General features: G+C 40.6%; 1 protein-coding gene across 7 annotated transcripts in view; it reads right to left on the reverse strand.

The window, feature by feature from the left end:
• Positions 1–27,336, reverse strand: part of SMOC1 (SPARC related modular calcium binding 1) — a 138,543-nt gene that overhangs the window by 63,954 nt on the left and 47,253 nt on the right. For all 7 annotated transcript variants that reach the window (XM_061463249.1, XM_061463243.1, XM_061463248.1 and 4 more), the window contains exons 2-5: positions 26,708–26,879; positions 19,415–19,527; positions 9,256–9,355; positions 6,929–6,976 (exon numbers count right to left, since the gene is read on the reverse strand). In XM_061463249.1, the coding sequence (XP_061319233.1) occupies positions 6,929–6,976; positions 9,256–9,355; positions 19,415–19,527; positions 26,708–26,879 (433 nt within the window). The remainder of the gene's footprint in view (positions 1–6,928; positions 6,977–9,255; positions 9,356–19,414; positions 19,528–26,707; positions 26,880–27,336) is intronic.

Consider the following 27,336-nt stretch of genomic DNA (forward strand, 5'->3'; position numbering starts at 1 on the left):
GACAGGAAGTCTGGGACTACTAATTTCAAAGTTATAATGATGCTGTTTTAAAGGATCTAGACAAATACGTAGCATAATAGTATAACATCTTGGTGTGCTGATCCAGACACTAAGAGCATGGGAAGAATTTTCTTAACAACTCTTAAAAAAAAAAAAAAATGTGTTGAGGCCACATAGCTATGAAGTATTTAAATGACAAAAACAACCCACAGATCCCAGAAGTATTCCATTTCTCTGGAAGCTGTAATTGGTCAAACACCAGAAATCTGTGTTTAGCACATAAACAGTTAATACCTTAACAGATGTGGCTTAATCAATTGCTAGTCTGCTTATTAGATCTACTCACCAGGCTGCTCAATACTATGACTTAATCATTTAAAAGCCTTTACAGCTGTCCTTAAGACATTACAGACATGAGTCGTCTGTAGATTGCTATAATAACACTTGTAAACTACAATTTTATTAAGTCGTATTATATAGACTAACCTACCGATTAGAACTGTTGCTTTATAGATGAAAGCAGAATTCTTGTATTATATCAAACAAAATATACTTTAAACCAGAATTTGCCTTCTGCTTAAACTTGCCAATGAAACTTCCTTCGACCTCAAATCTGATACATATGTTCTGAGGCCCACAGAAAAATGTCTTGATGAAAACTAAACAATTTCAGACAAGTCAATGACGTGGGGACACAAAAGGATTGTTTTTAATTCTACTGTTTATGTAGCAAAACTGAGGTTGAATTTTTCATCTAGACCTTAACATTTCACAAATCGGTTTGATTTATGAGATACATCAAAGTGTTTCTTATAACACTGCTCCAGTCTGGAAAAGTGATCCAGGATACACAGTATTGTAAAATTATATTTCTCTGTTCCCACCTAAAAGATGGGTTCTTTCTATCTTATAAAATCTGCAATATTGACAAACTTCAACCTGCCGTACCTGTGAAATTCACTTGCTTTTGACAACTACATTTAAGTAGAATTTATTAAACAATTTTGTAGGTTATGTACAGTATAGGGATAGTGATAGGAACCAGACAGACTTCTGAATATCTACCAACTGGCAAACCTACTAATTAAAGTAATGGTATTTTTTACGGACCTATTTTTATAACAGAGAAGCAAACTTCAATTCCACCACTGAGTTTTCCTGGAAATGTAACTAAGCAAAATGTTATGTGTTACAAATTCCATCTATAGTGCTTTTTATTCACAGCCCACTCAGGCCTTTGCAGGACAGTGGTTTTGTTGCATTAATCTTTGCAGTCACCTGAGTTTTTATCCCAGTTTCATCAAAAGCATCATACATTCATGTTTCTCACAGAGACTATTTCCTGTCCCCTGCTAGATTTGATCAGGGAAGACTGAGAAATGGTCACCACCAGTGCATGGCAGGACAAACTGAGCTTTAGCACATCAAGAGGACTCGGAGCATTCACATAGCACACATACACAGAGAAAACCTGCTGCTTTCTGGAAGCAGACATTCATATAACTGTTTTCACATAGCTATATTATACATGCAGCTCTGTCCAGAAGCATGAAACTGTATGCACACACTTTACGTATGTGTGTATGTATCACCTAGAAAAGACCTACCAGAAACGTGTCAGCTCTGGTCTAAGAGTATTCCTTCAGAAAGCAATTTCTATATGAAAATTCTCCTTCATCCAGACTTAAAAGTTAGTATACTAGTTAGAAATAAATATGTAACATAGGGGAACCAGAGGATTCGTTTTGGTCATACTGCAGAATTAGGGGAACCAGAGGATTCATTTTGGTCATACTGCAGACCTAGTATCTGTTAATCTTCTGCAAGAAATTCATCATAAGATGGTGCTCACCAGCTAAAACCATCACTTGATTTCGTACTGCTCCAGTAAACTTGTATTTCTTTCACCTTACTGATGAGGCTATAAAATATTTTTCTATCTTTCCTGTATCCTCCACAAGCTTCTAAAGACATCACAGAGCATTTTCTTAGTATATATGAGGTTGGAGAGGCAGGAATAATTTGGGACTTGAAGCTCAGTTTGTGTAATAGCACAGCTGTTTCAGATTTGGTCAGTACCTGGCTGAATCCAGAAAGAACTGGAGAATGTAAAGACCAAAGTCATATTTCAACGTGACATTTTTGTCAAGATATTATCTGTCTTCTGGGACGTACCAACCAACTTCCTTGCAAGACAACAGAAGGTGAATTAGTGCCAGCTGCACCTGACTTCTTACCACCAGCAGACAAAGCTTCCAGGTCTCCATGTACAAACGGTTCCATTTATTTACATCGTCACAAACTGTCCTCCACTTGGGTTTGCCTGAGGAGAGCATTCACCCTTTACTGCTCAGTCTAATTACTGACTCAGACTAATGGCTCATTACTGATTCAAATTGCGCAGTCTATTGGCTGTACAACTGGGCTATTAACATTTTCTGGAGGTAAGACCCTTGGAAAGCAGCAGAAAGAAAGCCACAGAATGGCTCTCTTGCCAACTTGCCCACAACTGCAGTGGAGAATTTCCCTGAAATGAAGCCTGCCTTTAAGCCCATTTCTCACTGTTAAACCCACAAAAAGGAACCCAATTCTAGATGTTTAATTGACAGGAATTTTAAGTTGTTCATCTTAAGTTCCTCTAATTGCTCCAGTGTTTTCTTGTAGGCTGCAAACTCATTGGGCAAAAGCTTTTTGCAACTCCATAAAGGAGTCTCGTCTACATAAGATAGTAAGCATAAAACCAGCTCAACTCAGGCTTTGCCTTCTGTGAGGCCATCAGAGCTTGCACTTCACCAACATCCCTGTATCTCCCCCAGGCTCATGGAATTGCAGATGCTATTGCCAGCTTTTGTATGGGAAGCAAAGCAAGTCAAAACAGGCCTGGAACTTAATGCATTGCAAGAGACTTTATGAAAAAAAAAGGGAGCTCATACCATTCAATACTCTTCATGACTGACACTGACAGCTTATTGGGCCCATATTTACCCTGTACTTCCATCATCTTTTAATGCCAGATTATAAAACCAAGCCTTCCTTCCCATTTCCTTCATTCAGTTGATTAAAAAATAGTATCAACATCTTGCACAGCATCCAGAACAGTTAACAACCACTAACAAATCAGTATCACAACCTAGATATCTTTTTTCCTCTTCACCCATAGCCAATTTCTCTACTTTTATTTCACTTTGATTTTAAGAAGAAAGATCAAGTGACTTTAAGCTTATTGGAAACAAACAATGACATGGTTGCTTTTTACATCCCTCTGTCTCCTGACCAGCCTGCTTATTAAAACCTGCTTGGTGACTGCGAAAGTCAATACTCATGGCTGCAGTATGCCAAATTTGTAGCTTTGAGATACTAAAGCCCCTGCATTCCTCGGATTAAGAAAGTTTTGTTTTCTTCTATGTTTGCTTGTTTTGTTTCAAACGTGTGGCACAATTTCCCTTTGCTGGAAAGGAATGGCCTGCATTCTTTAGGCAGCGAAGAAATCCAGTGCCATTGGCTCCAAGGGTGCCTTTCACTGCTTCTTAAAACATTAAGAACCTCCCAGTGGGAGAGAGGGGGGAGATGAGATCCACCCCTCTAGGGGATAGCGTGCATCTTCGAAGTCTCTGAGGCCTTCCAAACGAAGCAGCAACTGAGTAAATTAGAGCAAAAAGCTGCTTACAAGAAAAGACTGTACAAGGAACAAGCTGGAATAAAGAACAGACAGCAACAGAAATCTGCAGGTTCTGGATATCATAATCCCACCCAAGATAACTGCATTCCATGACAAAAGGCTTGGAAACTTGTTCTTTGCTTGCAGGCTGAATTCAGCATAGGAAGAACAATGGTAATTGTCTGAGCTGTAAAGTCCACACACCAAGCTTGTCCTGGAGAACCTAGGTTTCTATTCCACCTCATACAAACATTCTTCCATCTCTGCGGCCTCAGGTCTCTGCCTTCCAGCAACAGAGCATTTCTCAGCCACAGAACAAATCAATACATACTATTTTAAAGTTTTGAGTTTGGTGCCAAGTTAATTTGATTTAAATTACCTTACAGGGCAAATTGTATGAATAACTGGCATTGCATCATACAGCAATAGCAGCAATGTAAACATGGGTAACCAGAGCATGGGATTTACAAATAAAAAAGATTTCTTGCCAGCACTCTTGTCTGTTCTCTGCAGAAAGCTCCACAGAACCACTTCTGGAACTACAAGCCAAGCCACGTGACCATAAAGCCATTTCATTTTCTTTTCATCCATAGTGAGAGAGCCTGTGAGTGGAATCACATCTTCTGGCAACTCCATTATACCTACTGACTCCCAGAAATTAGGGCTAAACAGGAGAGAGGCCAAAACATTTGGAGAAAGGGTTATTACCAATACCCAGCCTTCTTCTCCTTCCAACATTATTTTGTTTCTTCTAAAAAAGAGCTCATGTTAATAAAGTCTTCATTTATTACCCAACAGCTTAACCCTAGTCATCTGCAGTTTCTAAGGCAGAGCAGCCTCTATCCAAAAAGACTACTTTGCCTTGAAGACTTGAAAGGCACCAGCATCACACAAAGTTTATTAGCTCCATATTTTACATTCCTGTATGAATGAGACAAAAGAAAACACTTTTGAGAGCCTCAGCTACTGCTTCCTCCTGAGAGGGCCTACTGTGTGCCAGACAATGTGCTCTTTGACTCAGAGACCCTTACCCAGGGATGGAGAGAGGAGTGTGTGGAGCAGTGGGAGAAGTCCAATAGCTCCTGATTCAGGTAGCGGTTGCCCAAAGTGATGTCAGAAATTTCAAAGATGTGCCTCTGCAACAGAAATGTCATCACTGACTCAGTTCCTGCTGGACGCCTCCTCACCCTGCCCTGTCATCTTGCGAAGGGCAATCTTTACAGAAAGAGTCTGAACACTCAGTTGGAATGGATGGTTATATGCACACAGGCTAGCTACTGGTCTTCAGAGCAGCCAGACCTCCAGCAAGCACCTGGAGGAAGCCAGACTGTTCTTGGTCCCAACTTCCTTACAATAGGATCTGATGTTGGAATTTTGAATCAAAGTAACTTAAGTCAAGAAAACACACTGACAAGAAAGACAGATGAATTTTTAATTAGGTATTCATCACTAGCCCCAAAAGTAATGCTAAGTCCATCAAGTTTTAAACTAAATTATTTCAGCTCCCAAAAACCCTCTTGATTTTAAAAGACCCTTTAATTATTGCTCACAAGTATTTTTCTAACATGATGGAGAAAGGCCAAAGTGGCTTCCAATAGATATGAACAGATTCAGAGTTGGAGGGAATAGAAAATGTACATGATTGCTTGAAGCATACTGGCCCAAAAAGAACCATTTTCCTTTTCTTGACAGGATGTTTTTGCAATCACCTGACTAAGCATACCATTCTTGAAACAGGATGCCACAAGCAGCACCAAGGAGAATCGATGTATATTGCAAATTTTAGATTAATTCATTCCATTTACAGTTCTCTTTCTTTTTTGCATGTTCCAACTTCTGAGTTAATAAAGGGAGTGAAGTGGAAAAAACAAGTTCAGATGTTTTCCCCTTTTGCTCCTGTTTCCTTTGAAATCCAATGTCAGCTGCTTCCAATTCTAAAAGAACAGACCAGGACTACTCAGGTAGGAAGCCTACAGACAATCCCCAGCCAAAAATAATTCAGATTTCAAGAGCTACTTGATTTGTACTTCAGGCTAGACTAGCATTAACAGAATGATAACAATGCATTCAGGTGCCAATTATACTTTAACATGTAATTACAGGTTTACAGAGACATATCCTTATCTAAAATAAGAAGCAGACTTCAGCATTCAGTATTAACTAAGTAGTTCTCTTTGCATCTTTTTCCTCCCCACTTTTTCCTAAGCTGCAATACATAAGCAATAGACTGGATAACAGATATTCTCAAAATGCTCTCTGATCATGTTCACTGCTCTGAACACAGCAATCTACAATCCCTGTTAAGTGTTCACATGACTGTATTGACAGTCCCAGCATGGAAAATGTTCTTCAAATTAAAGCACTGTCATTGAGGTAGGCATTTTCCTGTGTTTTGAAGTATGAGGAATGATTGGTTTAAAGAATGAGCACTAAAATTCCACTTCAGATATTAAAACAGGAACTTCTCCCAGGAAACAGCCTTCATCCTCACCAGCAGGAGTGAGGATGCATTCAGCACTGTTTTCCTGTAGTAGAGACAAAAGTTGACTCTGAATGGTGGGGGTTGAGGGGAGAAGGGTTGAAAAAAATCAGGGCGTGGAGAAGTCCTACAGACAAATTTGACTGCCCCTCAATGTACTCTTCCCACCTAAGGCTATTGCAATGAATACACATCAGAGACACAGAGAAGGGCTTCAACTACTCACAGGAGAACAATGACACACCTAAATGCCTCACTCAGGAAGAGCAAGGACTGTAAAGAAGGACTAATGTCTAACGCACTTTCCAAGCATAGCTAGGGTTTAATCCAGCACATCTGGCCAGAGAGTTTGATGTTCTGTGAAAAAGAAAATGAAACCACCCAACACTTTCAATGCATATAAAGCCACAATCATGACATTGACACTCCTGACTCTCAGTGTACTAGTCATATTGATAGCCTTCCTAATCTCTAGGGGTTTTATTTGAAATCCTCTGTAGTTAACATCAAGGTGAACAAGAGGTTATTCTGTGCCAGATGCTTTTTTGGGAAGCTCTGTTTTCATGTACTACATCTCGGCTGAGGAGCAGAGCACACCATTTTCTACTCCATGGGATGGTGCACCAACAGACTGTTATTTTGTTCCTCCTACTGAAGGTAGAGGTCCACAGGCATGAAAGCCTCCCACACACCGAGCTAGTTAGGAATACAGGTTCCGAGTTATCTCAAGGGGACTTGGCAGGGCAGCTGCTATTACAAAACAAGTTGCTGAAGCACAGGACTCCACTCACCTTTCCTCCCAGAATTACCCTGGCTTGATGGTTTATCAGTTACAGAACCTAAAGGGAAGGGAAAAAAAGAAAAAAAGACATTTAGATGCTGCATGATCACACAGAACGTATAATGTCACATTAACACAATGAGCATCTCAACCCACAGAGCATCTGTTTTACTTGCCAACAGCTCAGCTTGGGATTCAGAGAGCCTGTTGCTCCAACAAACTGGGACAGCATAAGGAAGTTTTGCATGTTGAGATATTAAATCAGGATGAAGGTAAAAAAGAAATCTTTAATAGCTAGACCCAGTGCTCTGAAAGAGCTCAACAGAGCACTAGCACTAGTGTGCTAGTAAGAAACCTGGAATAAATCCAAGGGCAAGTAGGAAAGATCACTAAGAGTCACTTCTTAAGTTTGCAAATGTCAGGAAGAGCAAATCAAAAACAGGTGGGGAGAGTGTGCAGGGAAAGCAAGGCCAGTATTCTAAAGGGAAGGGATTAAGTGGGATGATTTGCAGAAAATGAATTTCAACATCCCCAGCTATTTGAAGAGGTACACTGAGTAAGATCTAGCATGTACTTGAACACATCCTGGGGGTTTTAATATAACTTAGATTTTTACATAATACATATGATTCTACAGTTTTCTGCAGTTTGCTTCAGTGCTTCAGAACACTGTTTTCCATTAAAACTTGAACTAATAATAAAAGCTTTTTGAAAAAATCCATTACCAAAGTGTAAAAATCTATTACAAGTTTTTTTCTTCCCCCCTCTTTTTCTGGAATAGCCTTATTACCAAGAAACTGATTCTTCTATGCAGCATTACTAAACAGTTCCAGTAATTACTGATCCTTCCAGAAACATGGATCAAAAGTCATCTCCAAAGGAGGCAGCTCTGACAAGCCCAAGAGACTGGTCAAGACAAACTCTAATGTAAACTCTATTGCCCAAGCACTTTCACTTGCAGACCAGTTCATCACCAGTCTACTGCTGGATTATAAGTAGGAAGCACATACCCAGTATCAGTCATCATGAGCTCAACATCTGTGTGTCCTACAGAACACTATGACTTTACTTTCCTGGCAACACAATTATATAAACAGCTCAAGACTAAATGAACTGATAAGCAAGACTAAAACATGCCCTACCAAAACCATACACGGGAATGATGGAAGAAAGTCATATTTTAACATTTAAGCCAAATTACTATAGCATTTCATCTTACACTAAAACAGGATATTAATTTTATTTTCTTTCCACGTACCTGTGGAACAGCAAGCATCCCCTCAAGCTACATTGAGTCATTGGCTCCCAGACAGTTCTCCCACTCAGCTCAAACCCTCATGCAAGTCACTATGTTTGCGTATTACCACAAAACATCCTACAGCCGAAGAGGACACTGAATAAGATGAGGAGGCTTAAAAAAAAAAGACCCAAAGGTTTGACTGGTGTCATGCTCCTGTCTAAAGGGCAAACAGTGTAAGGTGTGAGAGGACAAATACATTAAACATCCATGGGGTGCAGACTGCAGAGCATGAAGCCAGAGGCAGCTGCAGTGCCTACACGGCATCCCTGAACATGTCAAAAACACACTCCTTTACTCGCTATCTTTTCTTTCTTCTTTGGGAAGTGGGTGTGAAGGGGAAAGCACAAGTCTAGTGTTGCCCCTGAATTTTTGCAGACAGTATGGAACAGATTTACAGCTTTCCCTATGCCTAGCACACCACTGCCACAGCAGCTCTGTTGACCACAGCTCACAAAGCTAGACTGTACACTAGTGTTCAGGGCCACATGAAAATCTAGGAACTAAGAACTGGAACCGAGTGACATGATCAGAAGACCCAAATCCATCATAACAGCAGGACCTCAGATTTGGTGGCTAGTAGTCAACAACCACCAGTTTCTCAAGAACTGCCTTATCAAACTTTTAACTGAAGTCACTCTGAAGGCAAAGTGACCTTAGGGTCCACCAAAAAACAGAGCCCAACAACCACTTCTTTAAATACAACTCATGCAAAAAAGTTATTCCTTCTGTTACAGGAATCGCTGGTTTTGGTAGACACAACAACACTGCAATTCTTGCCTTGGCTACCACAGGCTGTTTCCTTAGTGCCTTAGCGTTTTTTCCTAGGTGAGCCTTGCGGGGTGGACCTGCCATAGCCTAAACTTCCTTGCCGCTTCCAAATGCCAGCAAGCCCACAGGGAGATAAAAGCACAACTGCAGTGTTAAACTGGGTAAACTGACCAAGTCACCTGGAAAAATTAAGTACTCTCAACAGGATGTATTCTCCCCAACCCCTTTACTTATCAAATTAGCCTTTGTTGAAGCCACTCCCACAGTACCTGAACATACAGGAGTTTTGTTCTGTACGGAAGAGCCGCTAATAGGCTTGCCATCAGGTGTCACACACCAGCAGTATCCAGTGTAGGTATGGCACTGCACCTGTTTAATAAAACAAAGAGCAGGCATTTCATTTCTCACTCTGTCACCCATCACTTTTATTATATTCTAGCATCTTAGTGGAAGCCCCAACCCAGATGCATCACAAATACATGCTTCAGAGTGAGGAGGTCCCAGAGAAGACCATCTTTGATATTGTTATCTTTTCTTTCTCTCCTCACCCCCCTCCCCAAAGAAAGCTTATTTCTCCTACTCCAACTCCCTTAGCTGCAATTCAGTCGGCAAAAGAAGTTACAAGTAGTCAACTGAGAACAATTCAGTTTTGTGATGCAGCAGCTGTATCTCAGCTCATTCCACCTTCTGCTAAATCCTATTTACTATTTAGCCTTAAATAGTAGTCCCACTACATCCCATCTGGGATATGGAAAGTCCACCCTGGCCCAATTCCACAGCTGCTGCTTGAGAAGAGCATCTTTGGAAATTTCAAGAGCATTTTGCTCAGTAAACATGACTGGAAAAATGCAACACTGACTTGTTATGTTAACAAACCTTCTCCAGATAGATTTAAGGTCTCTCCTGTTACTATGTCAACATAGGCAGTAGGAGCAAAATCCAACATGCTTGCTTTTCATATATTGACAAGAACTTAAAAACATTTGATGAAAGCTCTATTGAGCCAACAGGTAAACAGCATAACTTAACTTTGAAGCTCTGCTTCTAAACTGAACATCTAGAGTTGTCCAGTTCCTTCTTTCACCATGAAAGGACACCAGAATGACTAGATCAGATGCGGACCTCTAAAGTGAAAACAGACAAATCCCAATCTAGCAAACTGGTCTTAGTAAAACCTATGCAGATATTACTTCAGTGGCACTATAGTTTCACCCAGCTCAACAAACTAGTTACAGTCTTTGTCTCACCTTTTCAGAGAGTGTTCAGCATTTGTATGAAATTCACAATGCCTTTGAGTTCCCTTGAGACAAAAATAAATTATAATCATACAGGCATTTATGCAAAATTAAGAGATTCCAAAATCCTTTCTAGCAAACACACTTTCAGTTGTGGCTGAGTGTGCACATCATTACTTCCAGCCCCTTGGAATGGTATGGAAATGCCTATGCTACTTTAAGCTAGAGATGGCTCCCTTCAACACATTTCTGAAACAAAGCCGTTAAATGAGACGAAATCACTTTAGAAACTCCCTTTTCATTTTACTTGTAAATTGAATTCTGTCCATTCTCGCTTTTTCCAAACAACTTCATTGCAACTGATTTCCCATTCCAGTCCTCTCCACACAGAAGAGTGATGGGGTGTTTGTACAGTTCCCTTTATTAGGGATCCTTCAGAGCTAAACCAGTCATTCCCCCTTGCTGACAGCTGGCTTCAATTCCCTAAGGTAGCAGAGTTTGTTCAGAGACTTAACAACAGTCTTTTTAAAAGGCTTTGAGTATCCCATAAAACATGATCTAAGAGCAATTATAACACAGCACCACGTGTTTATCTTGAGTTCTACTAAAGTGCAAATCAATCATTTTGCCTCAAGCAAATTGACTTTTAGCAGCCAAAAATCAACAATAGTCTCATGTAGACATGTTACTAAAGTCACTGTCACTGCTATCTGCATACTTTCATTTTTATTCTCTCAACACATCACAAAACTGATTGCAAATTACTCAAAAGCACTATGGATATAATTGGCAGTAATGAAGTTGCAAAATATTTCTTATTGCTCAATTTAATCAATTGTACATTCAAAGCAAGTGTGATGGAACTGCTTGGGTTTCTGTGATCAGTGTTTATATTTGCTGATCACACATACATTATTGCCTTCCCACATGGAAAGCACAAGGAGCTATTGGGAATGTAATTTCTATCTGAGCATTAATTGTACAAGATGAAGCCAGATTCCGGGATAGAGTCTGGAATTAGTAAGGCAAGACCATTCCATGTTACATTATAGAAAAAAAAAAAAAATCTAGTGTACCCAGCATTTAAAAAATTCAAGTGTTACTGACTTAATAGTTCTTCAGCCAAGTCTGCAGAAAATAACAAAGTACATGGCAAAGGAGTCCAGAAACGTATTGATATAAATTTAGGATAAATACATTAACTAAAAGCATGTTATGCAGTTCATCTCAACGAGCTGCATCTCATCTACCAATTACATACACTCATTTATGCAAGCCAAGCACATTACAACTATAAAAGCACAGTAATTTTGTAAATAACTAAGCTAAGGAATGCTGATCTCCCTTGGAGTGGGATCCCATGACCTACCCGAGATCTCATATTGACAGCACTTTCACAACAACCCAATGCTCTACCATGGCACTAAACAACTTCCGTATCACAGATAATAGCAGCAACTGAATCTCAGCCCTTATCCTAAGAGTCAGACAACTACCCATGAAGAACACACTTCAGAAAACTCAAAAATAACTGCAGTTGGCTTTCCTGAATGTCTTCATGTTGAGAGGGCTACCTTTCATCACAATACCTGACTATGTCTCCGCATATTTAAACTAAAACAAGGCGTCTTAACAACAGTGGCCTACAGCTAGAGATTGCAGCCTAAAGGCTGGGATAAAATAAAGAAAATGGTGTGCTTTTCATGAGTTACGTAGCATTGGTATAGCACTGAAAAAAAAATTAAAGGCAATAGCTGTCCAGCACTATTTCTAAACACCATGTGTAAATACAAACTCTGAAGTGTCAACTATTCCAAAGCACTTTTTATAAGAAATCTTGAGAATTCAGGTTTTTACTGTAATTTTTTCCAATGATCTTAGGTTTGAGGTTTTGTTTCTAAATCCCATGTAAATCTCCTACCTGAAATTCAATCTTATTCTAATTCTACTTGCATAGTAGCAAGATTTTTAAATGCTGTTAAAATCAAAAGAGTAATCGTGTAAAAGTGATACCTGTTTACTGCACAGATCTAATCTTCAGTTACTGAGTTAATTTTGGCTTTCAGTCTTCTAAAGCTAAGTATTGTGTCAGAGAAAATACATTATCAATTCTACATACAAAATAGGCTTGATTGCTAACCAAGTTGCAGCTACAGAACACTCATTATTGCTGGAAAGGCACATGACAGATAGGAGTTTGACATCTCAAATTAACACATGCCTGTCCAACAGCAGAACATTTTAAGTTACAAAATAGGATCCCAGAAAAATAAAACCTACACATCCTTTGAGGTTTCTCAACACATTCCACATTAACATCTGATCATGCAGGAGCACACCATTCCTATTTTTCAGCAAGGAGAGATATGTCATTTCAATTGTGCCTCAACTCAAGGATTGATGCATGAGGGACAAAACCAACAAAAACTGCTCTACCATCACTGCCCAAATTACAGGTGTAGAAGCAGCTCCTCTATCCCCCCTGCCATTACAATGTGTGAAGCCAAGCTAAATCTGACATACAAACCACCGGCCACATGAATAAACACCTGCTCTCATCCAGTTGTATTATGAACACCAGTTCATTACAATATGAAAACATTAAAAGTGTAGTTACTGACAGACAACTCTGCCTCTTAACTTCCTGAGGGAAAATGAAGTCACTGTTTGGTGCTTGGTTTCTTCACCATCTCACTGGCAATGTCACAATCAACTTCCCAAGCAGACCACAGCTTCTCAACAAGCAAAGAGCAGCATCCCTTTACAGCCATCTGACAGAGGCTCAATAGGTTTCTTTGCAAAAGAAACCAGAAATGGGAGAGAAATTGCTTGCACATGTATGAGGAAGAAAACAGAGGCTTGAGAGCACCTTGAACAAGAACTGGGCTCAGTACAGGAACAAACTAGCTTTTCACTGCTGTTCAGATGAAGAGTTTGGTAACTAATTCCTATCCCATCGCAGATCAGTCAAATATTTCCTGGCTTCTTCCACAATGGAGGCAGAAAAACATTCCTTCTATGAGAGAATTAAAAACACATCCAGTTTTTGAATGGCACTTCTGAGGGTGAGGGCAGACAGCAGAGCTACTGCCCCCACTTACAGCATGAGGCAAGGCTCCAAACCCTGACTGCACCCAGGTGTTCCTTGTATACACTGTAAAAACAGCTAAACAAATTACTTCAAGGCAGTAGATCATCTGGTCTGACCCAGAAACCTCAGTGTCACACAGCAATTCTTTAGTTACAGGATGGCTAGGGTTGGAAAGATTATCCAGTTCCAACCCCCCTGCCACGGGCATGGACACCTTCCACTAGACCAGGTTGCTCAAAGCCCTGTCCAACCTGGCTCTGAACACTGCCAGAGACGGGGCAGCCACTGGCCAAACAAGCCTTTCCTTTGTTAGAGCCACTCATGCTCATCTAGAAAGTTCTCTGAACCTAAGTTAGTGGCACACAATTGACACACTGGACTGATGGCTATCTGTCGTAAGTGGCAATGCCTCTGTTAAGCCTTAAATGTCTTGCTGTACTGCTTGGACCCTGGATCTTGTCATACTTCCTGCTAGACTAGGAGTCAGTTGACTATTGTCAGAAGCCTGCCTTGCCTTTAGCAAAATTTTAGGGAGCTATGAATCAGTCTGCATCTTAAGTTTGAGCTTCTTTGGGACTGCAACCCCCTAAATCATTTTTGTCACTTTTTTCTGTTCCCTCCTCACATTTAATTCTTCCTAAATGATGTTATGCAGACACATATTCGCAACAGGGCTTTAATGCAGCAGCCACTTCCCTCAAGTCTATGCACCATTCAAGAAATGCTTGCTCTACAGGAATCTCATTATTCATACAACCAGGGAAAGAAGTGATTTGTGGCAAAGGAATCTTATCCATGGTCAAGGACATTCCTAACACACACTCTGGCACAGATAACATTTTTAGCTCAGGAGAGGGATCCCCAAGAGAGGGTCATTGCTTACACACAGAATGTGACCCTTTAGAGTTAAGAACTACATTATATTGTCACTGTGCTTATGGACACCCACTCCTGCTTTAAGAATCTGTTTCTTTGCTCTAGACTGGTGGTACTTTGAAGAGATGTTGCATATAACCTCCTTACCCATCCATAAGTTATCTTTAGCTCAATATACAAACAAGAAACACAATAAGAGCTGCAGGAAGAAAGCCAAGTGCGTATGTAGCAGACAAATCTGCAGAGCAATATTTGCAGAGAGCTCCAGCTACTGCTTTTTACAGAAGGGATGTCTTTTAATAATTAAAAAAAAAAAAAAAAAAGCAAGCCAGAAGCACCTACTAATTAAAGCCCAGTTTCTTTATGAAGAAAGAGTTTCTTTAATCTACCAAGACAGACTGTGTTCTTTCATTCTGAAAGGAAAGGTTAAGTCCTTGAGAGCTTAGTATTGCTAGAGTATGAGCACTGAATAATGGAATAATACACAGCATCCAGGGAATGCGGGACATGTCTACACAGTGCCCTGCAGCACCACGCTGCATTAAGAAACAAGTTTGTAATTCTGGTCAGCATCACGCTACACTAGCCAATGCAGAGGAAGAGACTTGGATCATGCAGTCACACTGAAGGCTGAGAAGGTTCCCCATGACTTTAGAAAGGGTTCATTTGTCGAACTTAGGAGAAAACAGTACTTTGTACATGCATTAGCATAGTACAGAATGAAACTACTGCTATGGAACGTAATACAGATCACTCATTCCAAGCAGACTTCTATGACCAGATGTGGGAGTGCTCTGGAAGCTATCTGATAACAGAAAATTGCTCTGACAAAGTCAGCCCTCTCACTGATCCTGTCAAAAGATGACGGGTATGACTGATGCACCTGCTCTAAGAGAAATCTCAGTGCTGCATCCTAACTGCACCAGCAGCTGCAGTTTTGAGTCCTAGACTTAAAGAAACTCTAAGAAACTGAGGACTTGCTCTCAGCCACTTGTATGCAGACTTGCAAGGAAAAGAATCCACAGCAAGACACACTACAAAAAGCCCCACAAGATTACAGCCCCAAAGCAGAGTTAACATTATTCATGTTCATATTAATCTGTCTGAAACAGATCCTGTTTAAAACCTCAGCAACCTTTTCTAAAAAACTGCTTGGGGGAAAACTATGAAGAATGCAAGTCTCTCTCAACCCATGGCAACAAGCCCAATGGCACTAGGCAGCAAAAGAAAGTGTGCAGATTACCCAATAGAGCCTGTTGTTTATGAAGAACAGATCACAGCAGGTTAAGTGCAGCATGGAAAGGGAATGGCATTTATGCAAAATACAGCATAACAGCAAAAAGGAGAGAGCAAGTCTTGGAAACAAACTAGTTTCAGTCATGTCAATTTTGCACAACAGTACATGACCTCAGTTTTATACAATTAATGAAATTATTCATATGAAACAAATATCCTTATGTTGTGAACAACTCGAATTTCATTTTCATCTGAATCCTTATATTACCACAGACTAACTGCAGAGGCCTTTTGTTGTAGGAAGTAATATGCCCCTAAGCCTAAAATATAAAGAATTAGCAATTCCTCACATCTGCTCCCATTCAGTCATCTCATCATGCCTGTAATGCCACCACCTCTTCCATGCTGCAAATCCATGCCACATTTTCAGGTGTGTCAGCAGTTTTAAAAAGGGATTTGATAAGATCTTTGCGATACACAAGCCCCCAGAATAATGGAAGCAGCACACATGGTGCACAGAAACAGTTTTGAAAACCAGTGAACTGACAGGTGCTGCTCCTCTTCATGCAGCAGACAAAAGCCATTATAACTAGCCATGCCTAGGAAAATCAGTGATCCAAGCATTCAGTGGCCCCACTTCTTTTCAGACTAGACTTTACAGACAATGAAATAAAGATTACACATTTGTTTAAGACACACACTATTTCTCTCTAATGCAGGGTTTAATGATAGACAGACCAAGGTATTTGCCTTCAGGGCACCTTTCACCCTTGATACCACATCCAACTGTTGGGTGTCAGATCCAGCTGCCCTCCAGAGAAGCAGAGGAGGAGGAGATCAGGTGAGCATGGTGTCCCCATGCAGTACCTGCTGCATGTCACAGAAGAGCAGAATAGTTACACTCTCCCAACAGACCCACCCAATTTGCAGTGGATCTGGCTCCCTATTCACACAGTTTTGTACTGCGTGCAATCCCAGGAACTGGAAAGGGAGACTTGGGCTGCTTTCAGTGTTAAACGCTAGCGATCGCAATTCAGTTTCTAATCAAGAGGACGACGATAAACCAGAAAAGCAACAGTTCAATCTGGTTAAGACCAAGAAGCTTCTGTGATCACACAATTACAGCTACCAAATGCAGCTCCCAAACCTGCATCTACAAGAAAGTTCTAGAACTGAAAGCAAGTCATCCACATCTTGAGTGAGTGCTGCAACAATTAAGACATTTGGTATTCTAAATATAGGGCAGGCATCTTTGTTTCCCCTACAATCAGAATTTTTCTTCTACCTAAATAATTCCTCCCATAGCAGTAACATAGAAGGCAGAAAGTTGTTTAAAAAATGCCGTAGCCAACTCTATATACAAGGTATACCCTGAAGCATACGCTTCTGCTTAGATTCTCGTTGGGATGGGGACTCAAGGTTGAAGAGCATGGTGGTTTTTTCTCCTAGAAACTTTGTTGAGAGATGCTGTTCTGTTCTGGACTTCCCAGCTGAGATTTCTGAGTTTGGATGAAGCAGTTCTCTGGGTACTGAACCAGAATAAACTAGTAACAGTTCAGAGCTGACTCTAGTAAGACCTTGAGGACTTCAAGAACTGGCCTACAGAGCTTCCCTGCAAAGCAGAACGTGGGTGTGCCAACTATCAGCACAAGAGATGCAGTATCCAGACCACCTTCACCAGATTGAGTCCTATTCATGAGTTGCTGGAAGCAAAAACTATTTAGACTGTTCACAAAAACTGTAATTTTTAGACATCCTTTTAAAATCAAAGTTTAATTAATTTGGACCAGAAGCTAAAGGGAGTATTTGTCTCAACGGCAGGCTGAAACCAGTTAGCTTCCTTGAAAGCTGTTTTTCATTCACATCTTATGCAGGGACAATGACCTTAAACTGCTACAATATAAACGATGAAGCTGGTTCCTGAGGTATGTGGAACACGGGGTACTTTTACGATCCAAGGAATGATATGAATTTCAGTTAACTCCAACTACAAAGGGATCAGAGGCTTCCTTCATCATGCCAGGTAAAACAAAAGCATTTTAGTGTTCACAGATAGGACTGGATGAAGGAAGAATGTGAAATATTGCTTGGCTGCCAGCTGAAAACACAATTTTCGTAAGCAGTTTCATGCTGCCCCTCCACTGGCAAGCCACACTGGCCTGAGAACGTGCAGAAAAGAGGCCCAGCAACTGCTCCATAATCCAGATGCAGGTACCAACCTTCCAAATAAACCTAAACCAGAGCTTTATCAACCACACTCCCAGTCCAGCTTATTAGGTTAAAAGTTTCACCTGCATCTCCTATTTTACCCTTCAAGAGGTTGATGGACATGTGGCAGAGACACTGGAAAGTCAGCTTTCCTTTTCCCTTTTTTCCTGAACTGTAAAGTTTAACATGAAGCACTTAGTTGGCCCACTGTGGTAGGTTTTATACGTACTCCCCCCAGTGCCAACATAACCTGAGCAGCTACACAAAAATCAAATTTCAACAACTGAAAGTGTAGTTAGACTGCAAGAAGCTGTAGCCACCTTCTTTCTTCTCCTCACCTTCCCAAGATGGTCCACACTGTACACAAATATGATGCTGCTCCAAAAAAGTACGCAAAATTGGCAGGATGGATACAATTTTTTCCACTTCACCGTTAAAAAATCAAAAACACTCCCACACACCCAATAATGGGAGGGTAAGGCTGAGGAGGGGAATAAAATTTTTAGTGGGTTATCACAAGAACATAATCTTTCCTCTCCTCTTCCCCTAGGCATCGCAAAGTGTTTGAACCAATCCCAAAGCTTTTTGTCTTTCTCATCTTTTTGAAGTGAATATTGATTTTAATTTGGAATTTTTTTAATTTTTTTTTTTTTTTTTTTTACTTTATAGACTTTGCAAGCAATAACTAATGAACCCTAAAATTTCTCTGGGCCACCAGATCTATAGAGCAGTCTTAGATATAAGGAGGCTAAGGCAAAAAAAACGTTGTGTGATTTACCCAAGTTCACAAAATAGAGGTCATGAGGGTTGCAGGATTTTTTTTGAGATGTATGCCAAACCGAGCAGACAGCATACCCCTCCTACCCTTATATGCAAGGGAACTGCACATAAGCCACTTTTAACACCCAGTTCAGTTAGTGCTAGGACACTGTTCAATATGCTAGTGGTAACAGTACACTCTTCACTTCTACCCTGCCTCAGTAAAACATACCCTTCCTCTCAATTTCCTTAATGAGGGCTTTCTTTTTGCCATAACTACTTCAACTCCTCTGGAATTCTGTGTAATTCTGTGTGATGCAAGACCTTTCCCAGTTCAACTGTTTCTGAAGGATGATCAGTGACCAGGACTGACTACTCATTTTTCACAGATTATTAAAGGCAAACAAACCATAAGCCTCTTCTCCTAGCCCTGCCTGAGATAATTGCTTCTCAAGAGAAGCAGCATTATGAGTCAATTTACAGTTTCAGGACATCATTTAGTTCCAGCAAGTGAACAGTGAAGACTCAAAAACCCAAACATAGCTGTCTCAACACCTCTCTGCCGGACCCTCAAACCACAACAGGGCACAGAACAGGAAAGTGTCGTCTGTCACTAACAAGTATCCTGCAGTGGTTAAGAGGCTTAATAGACCACTCTTTTTTTGGTGGGATAGATGAAACACAGGTAACAGCAAGGGAAGCTTGGTCCACCCTGCTCTGTGAGAGCCACAGCTCTCTTGCAGCTCATCTTCAGAGAAAAACTGGCAACTTGGTTTTGTTTCTGTGCTACACTGGAGGTGGATACCATTCCATATATATGTCTTTTAAGATATGGTTTAAGATATGGTGACTGAATCAAAGCTTCCACTTGGTTAGACAAGTCCTCAGCCTTCAACGCTTTCACCTGAGTAACTAAGTCAGACAGTGTGGACCCATGATGCTCCATCACTTGGCTCATGCTTTAACAGTGAATCTGCTGCAGCCACTGGGAGTCTGGCTGAAGGAAGCCTGTAGAAGTTTTACCTGTGTGAATGATCCGTCCTCATTGCATTCTGGGATGAAGACTGCTTCCTGGGGCTTCTTTGCCTGCTCCAGTGCCTGAGCTCTCTCTAATCGACACTTGCTTTGGCCAGCATCTACAAAAAGAGAAGCAAAACTCACTTAGATTGCAAACATTATTTGGCCTCTTCAAAAGCTACCAGATGCACCACACAGCTGCTGGTTTAAAGAAAACCCAAAACAACAAACGTAAGACATCAAGGACCATTATCTGCACATTAGTGAGGAGTTAGCAATCATGATCCCAAAGACAAATTGAACCTAGACAATCAAACTATGAGCCACATATTAAAAAGATGTCTAATTTGCTAGTTAATAGTCTTTATGGTCATGCAAGGGGTCTGGAAGCTTCTTCCAACAAGTGCTGGAGCAGGGTGCCCACATAGTGAAAGACCTTTCTGGAGGGAATATTAGCAGCCTGAAACTTGATGGCTGAGTATAAACCGAGTAACTCAGGCCCAGAAGTGAGCAACATGGAAGAAGGGATGACCCCAGCAAAGCTTCTTTTCTGAGCAGCTCTCTCAGTAAGATGCTAAAATAACCAGCCACCCATCTGAACTTCCACTTTTGTATGCTTCAGATAAGGTTGATATGTCATTGCCTCTGCATTTCTGAAGCCCAGCTTCTACCTCTAGTCCCAGTACTCACAGCCAGGTGTGCATTATACTTTCTCATATCAGTTACTCACTTTGCTGCCAAGAAAAAAAACATTGTTCTGCAAGCAGAGCTTGAAAGAGTTAAGATCTCAGCTCTGCACTTATTTCAGATGATGGCAGCAGGTAGCATGACCTTAACCCCTTCCAGGTTCCGCTCGCTGTTACAGAGTATAAACCCAGATAAGTCTAACACTGATGATTAATGGATCAAAGAGGGCAGTTCTGCCCTCCATAGGCACGGATTGACTCAGTGTTTACATTTAAAAACATGATGTCTCACAGTATTGCTGTTCAGTCTAGAAAGAGAAGAAAAACAGCAAACATCTGTTTCCAGAAGACTCTGACACAGGGACTAGCACCTTCTTCCTTTTCCCATGAATCCACTGGCTGTAAGATTTTTCAGTGCAGAAACTGCAAACTCTGATCATCACAATTTTTCAGCAGCACTATATAAAGTGATCAAGGTTGAATCCCCATTCTATCAGGCACAGAAACCACATTGGTTATCAAAAAAAGTTCCACTGGACCCTTGAAGATCCCATATTCTGCTTCATATAGATGTCAACAACAGAATCACTAATACCAGCACTGAATTAGAAAGCCAGTCTGGGTTCTCAGATCAACTGAATTCACGTTGCATGGCAATAGAAATGATCTCCATCTAAGCGTATGTAGATGCAGAAATCAATGACAATGCTGTAAATAGTTTTGATAATGACCAAAGCTTTCAAGCTGAGAACTTTATTTACACAACTGATGATTCAAGAGAGTAAGTTTCCACTTATCAAACAAATCAAACCCTCCTCTTTGGAAAAAGTCATTCACAATAATTGTGTTCAGAACAAAAACCTATAGCTTAGGCACTGGGTTACTAAGCAAGAGGGCCTGCATCAACTCTACCACTGACCCACTGAGTGACTGCAAGTCAGTCACCTCAGCTTGCTATAGCCTGGTGCCCCTTCTGATCTTATGTCACTCATCTTTAGGCTGTAATTTGTTTGTGGGGTGCTTGCACAATACCCTTAGCACATGGAACTTTGATCTCAGGTGGACCTATTAGGAGCTTGTATAAAAAGCAAGACTGTTACCCACAGAATGTAAAGACTTTCTTGAATAAAATTTCCACTGAATTTAGAGAAGCAGTACTTGTTTTTCTAATTAACCATAATATAACCTCTAAGCTGGAATTTCCTTTCTTCCCCCTGCCTGCCAAAGTGACCAGATGATCAGATCTTGTTTGCACAACTCTGCTGGAGAATGGTCCTGCCAGCAGTACTGACCCTTCCAATACATGCTTGTTCTTTCAGCTGAAAAGGAAGCACTGGCAATGCTGTTAATGGGAACACCGATCCACCTGCAGAACTCTCCTATTCGAGCTTAGGAGTCTAATTGTGCTTGGCATGACACAGGACATTATTACAAAACCAGATGGTGCAGCTGCACCTTCTGTTTTATAGCTAGCTGTCTGGCTAAAAACACCTTCAAGTTTTGCTTCACAGGAGACAGCTAAGTAGCAAAAAATCAGCATTTTAGCATTAGATTATGCAGATCTGCACATATAAAGCGTGAAGGGGGAAGAGCTGTAAATTTCTCACATGACAATCAAAGCACAGATTCACAAATGAAAGTGTGTTTCTGGTCTCTCCATCCAAAACATGACACAATCAAGCCCTTATATAAGAAAATGATAATATAAACATGTTGCTGCTACATCACTCCTGGCAATTTTAACTGGCCTTTATAGATCGAAATCCCTACTAGCACTCAGTAGACCACACCAGGTAGCACACCACCACCACAACACAGCATTTAAGAGCACATCATTGTTGCAGCATCCTCTTTTGCAATTCAACCCTTGACTCAAGTCACGTCTCTTCACAAACTGCTGCTGCAGTGCAGAGAAGACAGACAAGTTTTCTCCTGTTCATGAACACTCAGCCCTGATTACTTCTCCCATCCTCTGTCATTGATTTCCAAAGGTCATGCCAGTCCTTCTACAGCCTTGACTTGGAACAACCACCTGGCTAGAGGGGTGTGTGCATATCGCTATCTTTTTTGCCTGTCTTTTCACAGTTCAGTTCCAGTAAAAACAGTGCCTGTAATATCGACATTTACCAGTTTGTTTTTAAAAGGACTGTCAATCCTTCATGTCCTCACTCCACAGGATGGTATTTTTATAATGTTTGCATCAACATGTGATTTCAGTGGGATGACTTCAACTTGCTATTTTTGCTATGTTAATTAGAAAATATAAAATATTACATAAGTGCCAAGCATTGAAAAGTAGCTGCTAAATGGGTAACCCCAAATAAGATGCATTATAAATTTTACTAAAGCCTGGTGTTATGATGTAGACTCACATACCCTATTCTACATTCCAATTGTTTACCTGAGTGTTTCAGCACTTTTTTTTACCTCTTAAAAATGTTCTCTGGAGTACCGAACCCCAAGCTTATAAAACAGAATGGCATTAATGCAATCCAGTTTCACAGTCCAGACAGACTAAATAGGACTTTCTCCCCTCCCTTACATAAGGTGAAAAAACAAAACAGAATGAGGTTTTTTTTCCAAAGCAGAGCTGTTTAATAATTTGACTTCTAATATCTTCAAAGCTTAGGACAGACTTACTGCAGCTCAGAAAGCTGCCTTTTAGAGACTAATCATTCACAGGTTGGTAGCTGGCAACTAGGAGATTGTGAACTACAGTGATGTTTTTGACATCTGTGGCCTAATCTGCAGACTGCAGGTGCACATAATTTTGGATTTTGCAATGAAGTTAGCTGGTTACCATGGCTAATCCTATCCATTAACAGTTTATTCAAATGAGACCACCATGTCCCTCATAATATACACAGCACACTCCTGAATAGGCTCCAAGAATTCCAGCATCCTCTCTTCAACAGGAAGAGGCCATTTTGACACAGCACACCATGGTATAATGACCCAATCTATCTTAATAATACAAAGTAGAACAAGTAAAACTTCTCCAGGTATCCACGTAACACTAACAGCAAATCTATATAATGCAATCACAAAAACCTGGATATTTAATCTTAATTCTACTTTGTCTTTATTAAAAGCTGAAAGAGCAAAAATTGATCCAAACAGCTTTTGAACTTTTTCTAGTTCCATTAGGTAGCAGTCTCACATGCAGGCCAGGTCCCCACCAGGCACAAAGCAGTCCAGCTACACTGTAGTCACATCCTCACACCCATTTGCTCCAGCCAGTGATCTGCATCTTTACAAAAAAAGAGGTAAAAATGGAACCTGAGCAAACTACCAAAACATGCCCATCTATCTCACAAGGTGTCATTCTCCACTCTAACATGGTTTTCCACTTCATTTCTGACAAGTCTTATGCATAGAATCTTGAACTTCCATCTATGCTGACATGCTTTTCTCCTCCTTTGATACTCACATACTATTTCTACTGCAGAGTTCCCCACCTTATTTAGAACATTCCTGAAAGCATTCCTAAATTTGCAAAGTGACTGAAATTGACATTTCAGATTTTGTTGACTAACTACTGCCAACAAGGGTCTCACTTCATTCTCCCTTGACTAGGAATAAGCAAGTTAAAGACAAAACACATGGATCTACCTAGTAAGCTAAAAAGAAAGTGATTTAAAAATATCATCTACTGTCCAAAGAGAACAGTAGGTAGAGGAGAAAGATTACGTTTCAACACACCATCACTAGTCAGGAGACACTCCTTTCCAGTACATTAGCCAAAGGTTGTGTCCATCCAGGTGCCCATGTGACTTGTGATCAAAGAACAAGCTCTATACCAGCAGCCCTTCAAAACCAGCATTATAAATCTAAAGGAAAGCTTTCAGATCACTCCCACTCCCTTTCTTAATTAAATAGGCCAAACAAATCCCTAGAAAACAACCAGTTAACATAAAACTTAACTGTGTTTTAAGCCACACATATCAAATACACCCTAACAATCACTGCATAATCTTAACAACTTGCCAGTACTCATTTAACAAGTATTTGTCATTCATCCCTGCAAAGTTCTGAGGCAGAACTCTTATTTGACATCAGATCTTAAGATGCCTGCTGACAAAAGATCCAGGTAGGAGTGCTTGGCTGTGCTGTTTAAAGGACAGCTACACCATCTGGAACTGTTCTCTGGAATCTCATCAGTGAGGCTCCATTTGTCATGGATGCCATCGTTTGATAATTTTAAGCTACTCCTGACTTCCAGCCCTTTCTGATGAGTGAGCGAGGGTTCGGAGAGAGTTCAGATAATTTGGCACTGAAGGAATTTCACTGAAAAGCACATAAGGAAGCTAGCAAGGAGCAAGAGCTGTATAAGAGTTATAGCTCCCAGAGGGCTAGCAAGATTTGATCTTTAGAGGTCCTTGGCTTCTTGAGAGAGAGCAGAGAGCTAAGTTGAATCAAAAAGGTTCTGTTCTCACTATGGAAACCATTCTGCTTGCCTTGGCACAAGTACAGTTCAAGTTATCAGCATATGGAATTGAAAACCTATAGTATTATGGAGTGCAGGACTATGCCTTGCTGTACAGAATATACTTCCTCTTTTCCTTATTTTGGTTACCTGTTCCCACCTACCCCAAAAAGGATGCACAATTTAAAATTTTTCATTTCATAAGGATAAGTTCTTGGATACAGTACCTATCACAATTGCATGTGGCTGGGCTCAATGGCCCACGGGACCCCTTCCAGTTCTATGGGAGTTGCTCTGCAGAGCATCTTTGTCAGACAGAAGGCATGAAAGCTGTTCAGGGTAAACCTGGTGCCCTACCGCAGTAGTGGAAAAAGCTAGAACACTGCTGGTGATACCTTCATGTGAGTACAAGATACAGACCTGGCCAACTGCCTGTAGCTAGGCATACCTGTCTTGCGACTGTCTATATTTGCCAGGAACAGTTCTCTTATGTGCAATTAGAGGTCACAGTCCTAATACCTTTCAACAGCACACATGAAAATGACCGGCAAGATTAAACTTGAATGTGACAGGATAATCTTACTTCCCAGGGATTCATGGGAGTGTCAGTGGGTTAAAAGCAAAATCTGAAGTTGTCAAACACTGACACATTATTAGGTACTGTATAGTACCACACAGCAAGAGGAAAAGAGGAAAGGAAAATGTGAGTATTTTCAGCTAAACATTTCAGTTGTGTCTGAGAACGCAGAAATGAAAGTATACTTTATGTGTGCTTAAGACAAGAAAGTCTTTAATTACTTCTCTGGGACTCTTTGCAATCATGATATACAGTGGGCTGTGTAGTTCAGCAATCAACACTTTATCCACTTCCAGAAACGACGTTTTTGCATATGGATGTACCATATTTCAGATCCCATGTTTTAAGTGACTGAACAGTGCCTGTTTATATGCCAGTATCAGCAGTGAAATTGCTTATCTAAGACACTCTGCTCAAGTGATAAAAGCAAAAGCAGGACTCCCACCCTACCATTTCTTACTATGATACTCAAAAACACATCACTTGCAACAGTCCAACTGCTTCTCAGATCCTGGGAAGAAAGCTTCTGGGCTTCCAGTATTCAGAAAGCAGCATGATACAAAGGTCCTTTTCTAAGGATTATATTATTAGTAGTATTATATAGCTAAGGGAGAGAAGCTGCCATAAAGCAACCTAGCAGTGGTGAGGTAAAAAAAAAAAGAATAAAATCATACAAGCAAGCTTTTTTTTTTCCCCCCAGTGAGAAACTGTCTAAAAAAGAGAGCAATATTTGAGGTCATGCTCATAACTCACCTAAGCTATAAAGCTTGTCAATACATTGAAAAGGGATTTTCATTCTAGAACAAGTAATTCTGACAAAGATACATTTTTATAACAGTAAAAAAGCCTTCATAAACAGAAGCCAGGCTTCAACATATGCCTGCTTATACTTCCACAGGGATTTTAATGAGTTTCTCCTGTCACTTCGGCCAATTGCTAAAAACATCTGTGCCATCTGCCCTCTGAGTCAATTGTGCTCCCAGAAAATGCACTCAACTTGATTTCTCACTTCACTGCAGAAGCAAACCATTTGTGTGACAAAACACCAATATTCCTTTAAGAAGTTTCAACTTCATCTTTAGACTATGCTGAAGAGCTGAACTGAGAGAGAAACAATATTTTCACATTTAAGAAGCTATGTAACAGCAAGCAGGGAAAAAAAAGACTATGTAAACCCTTACATAACTAGCACAGCGCAGAACAGCTGTGTGTATCTGAAAATGGAGTAGACATCTAATGTGCACGGCTTCCCATTCCGTATACCTATCACTCAAAGGTACCTCAGTTCCTCACTGGCATAGGTAGCATGGAAGATCTTTTTTCAGGATGTGATTTTTCATTTCCATGGGCCAGCTCCTTCTGCTCTGCAGACATACATTTCAGCCCTTTTCCAGTGACGTCTGGCTTTTTCACCTTTTCTCATTTATAATTCAGTCAGTTCTTACTCCTGCCACCTAAGCCCAGATTCAGATACCCATGCTCACATGAATGCACATTTTCAATCAGATTAGTCTCAGAGCATGAAGCTAAACTCAAGGGTCTAAGAATCCAGTTTCTTATGAGGTAGGACTTCCCATTCTTCCCCTCCAAAGCACTTGAAATCCACCTACCTTTGCACCGGCCACGATGTGTCACGCTCAGACTTGATTCCCGGCATTTGGCTCTCTGGTAGTCACACATTGACTCGTATGTTCTGCCATCAGAGGCACAGAGGGGTTTGGACTGGGACCTGGAGCAATGCAGGTTACACTGAGGGTCTCTGTCACGGTCGCTTATGAGAAACTGCAGGAATTGAAAAAAAAAGGAGGGAGAGAGGAAAACAAAAAATATTGGTTTTGTTTGGTTTCCTAAAACAGAGCACAGTGTATTCTGTTTTTATGACAATAGCAATATGGGCTATAACGCAGTTAAAGCTGCCTACCAAAGCTGACTTTGCCTGAAGGGAACTCTAAATGAAACACGTACATCTTTTTAAAAAAAATAAAAAAAAAATTAAGGGTCTTTGCCGTTCCGTTTTCTTTAATGGAACGGAAACATTACTCACTCTGCCTCACCTCTGAAAACACAAGATGTACAAAGCCAAATACAACCCACACGGGAAGGGCAATACTGAGTCACAACAGCCCAGCCTGCCCAGTGCCCTGCCGCAAACAGTATCTGGTACTAGACAATTTTAGTCAGAGGCACAAGAAACTTATCACCAAGGAACCCAAATAACTTATCAAGATTGGCCTTGGTA

This window comes from Pezoporus flaviventris, unplaced genomic scaffold (genome assembly GCF_033815535.1).
Source record: "Pezoporus flaviventris isolate CSIRO_AGI_PZ_B2104156 unplaced genomic scaffold, CSIRO_AGI_Pfla_v1 ptg000036l, whole genome shotgun sequence".
Classification (NCBI taxonomy): domain Eukaryota; kingdom Metazoa; phylum Chordata; class Aves; order Psittaciformes; family Psittacidae; genus Pezoporus; species Pezoporus flaviventris.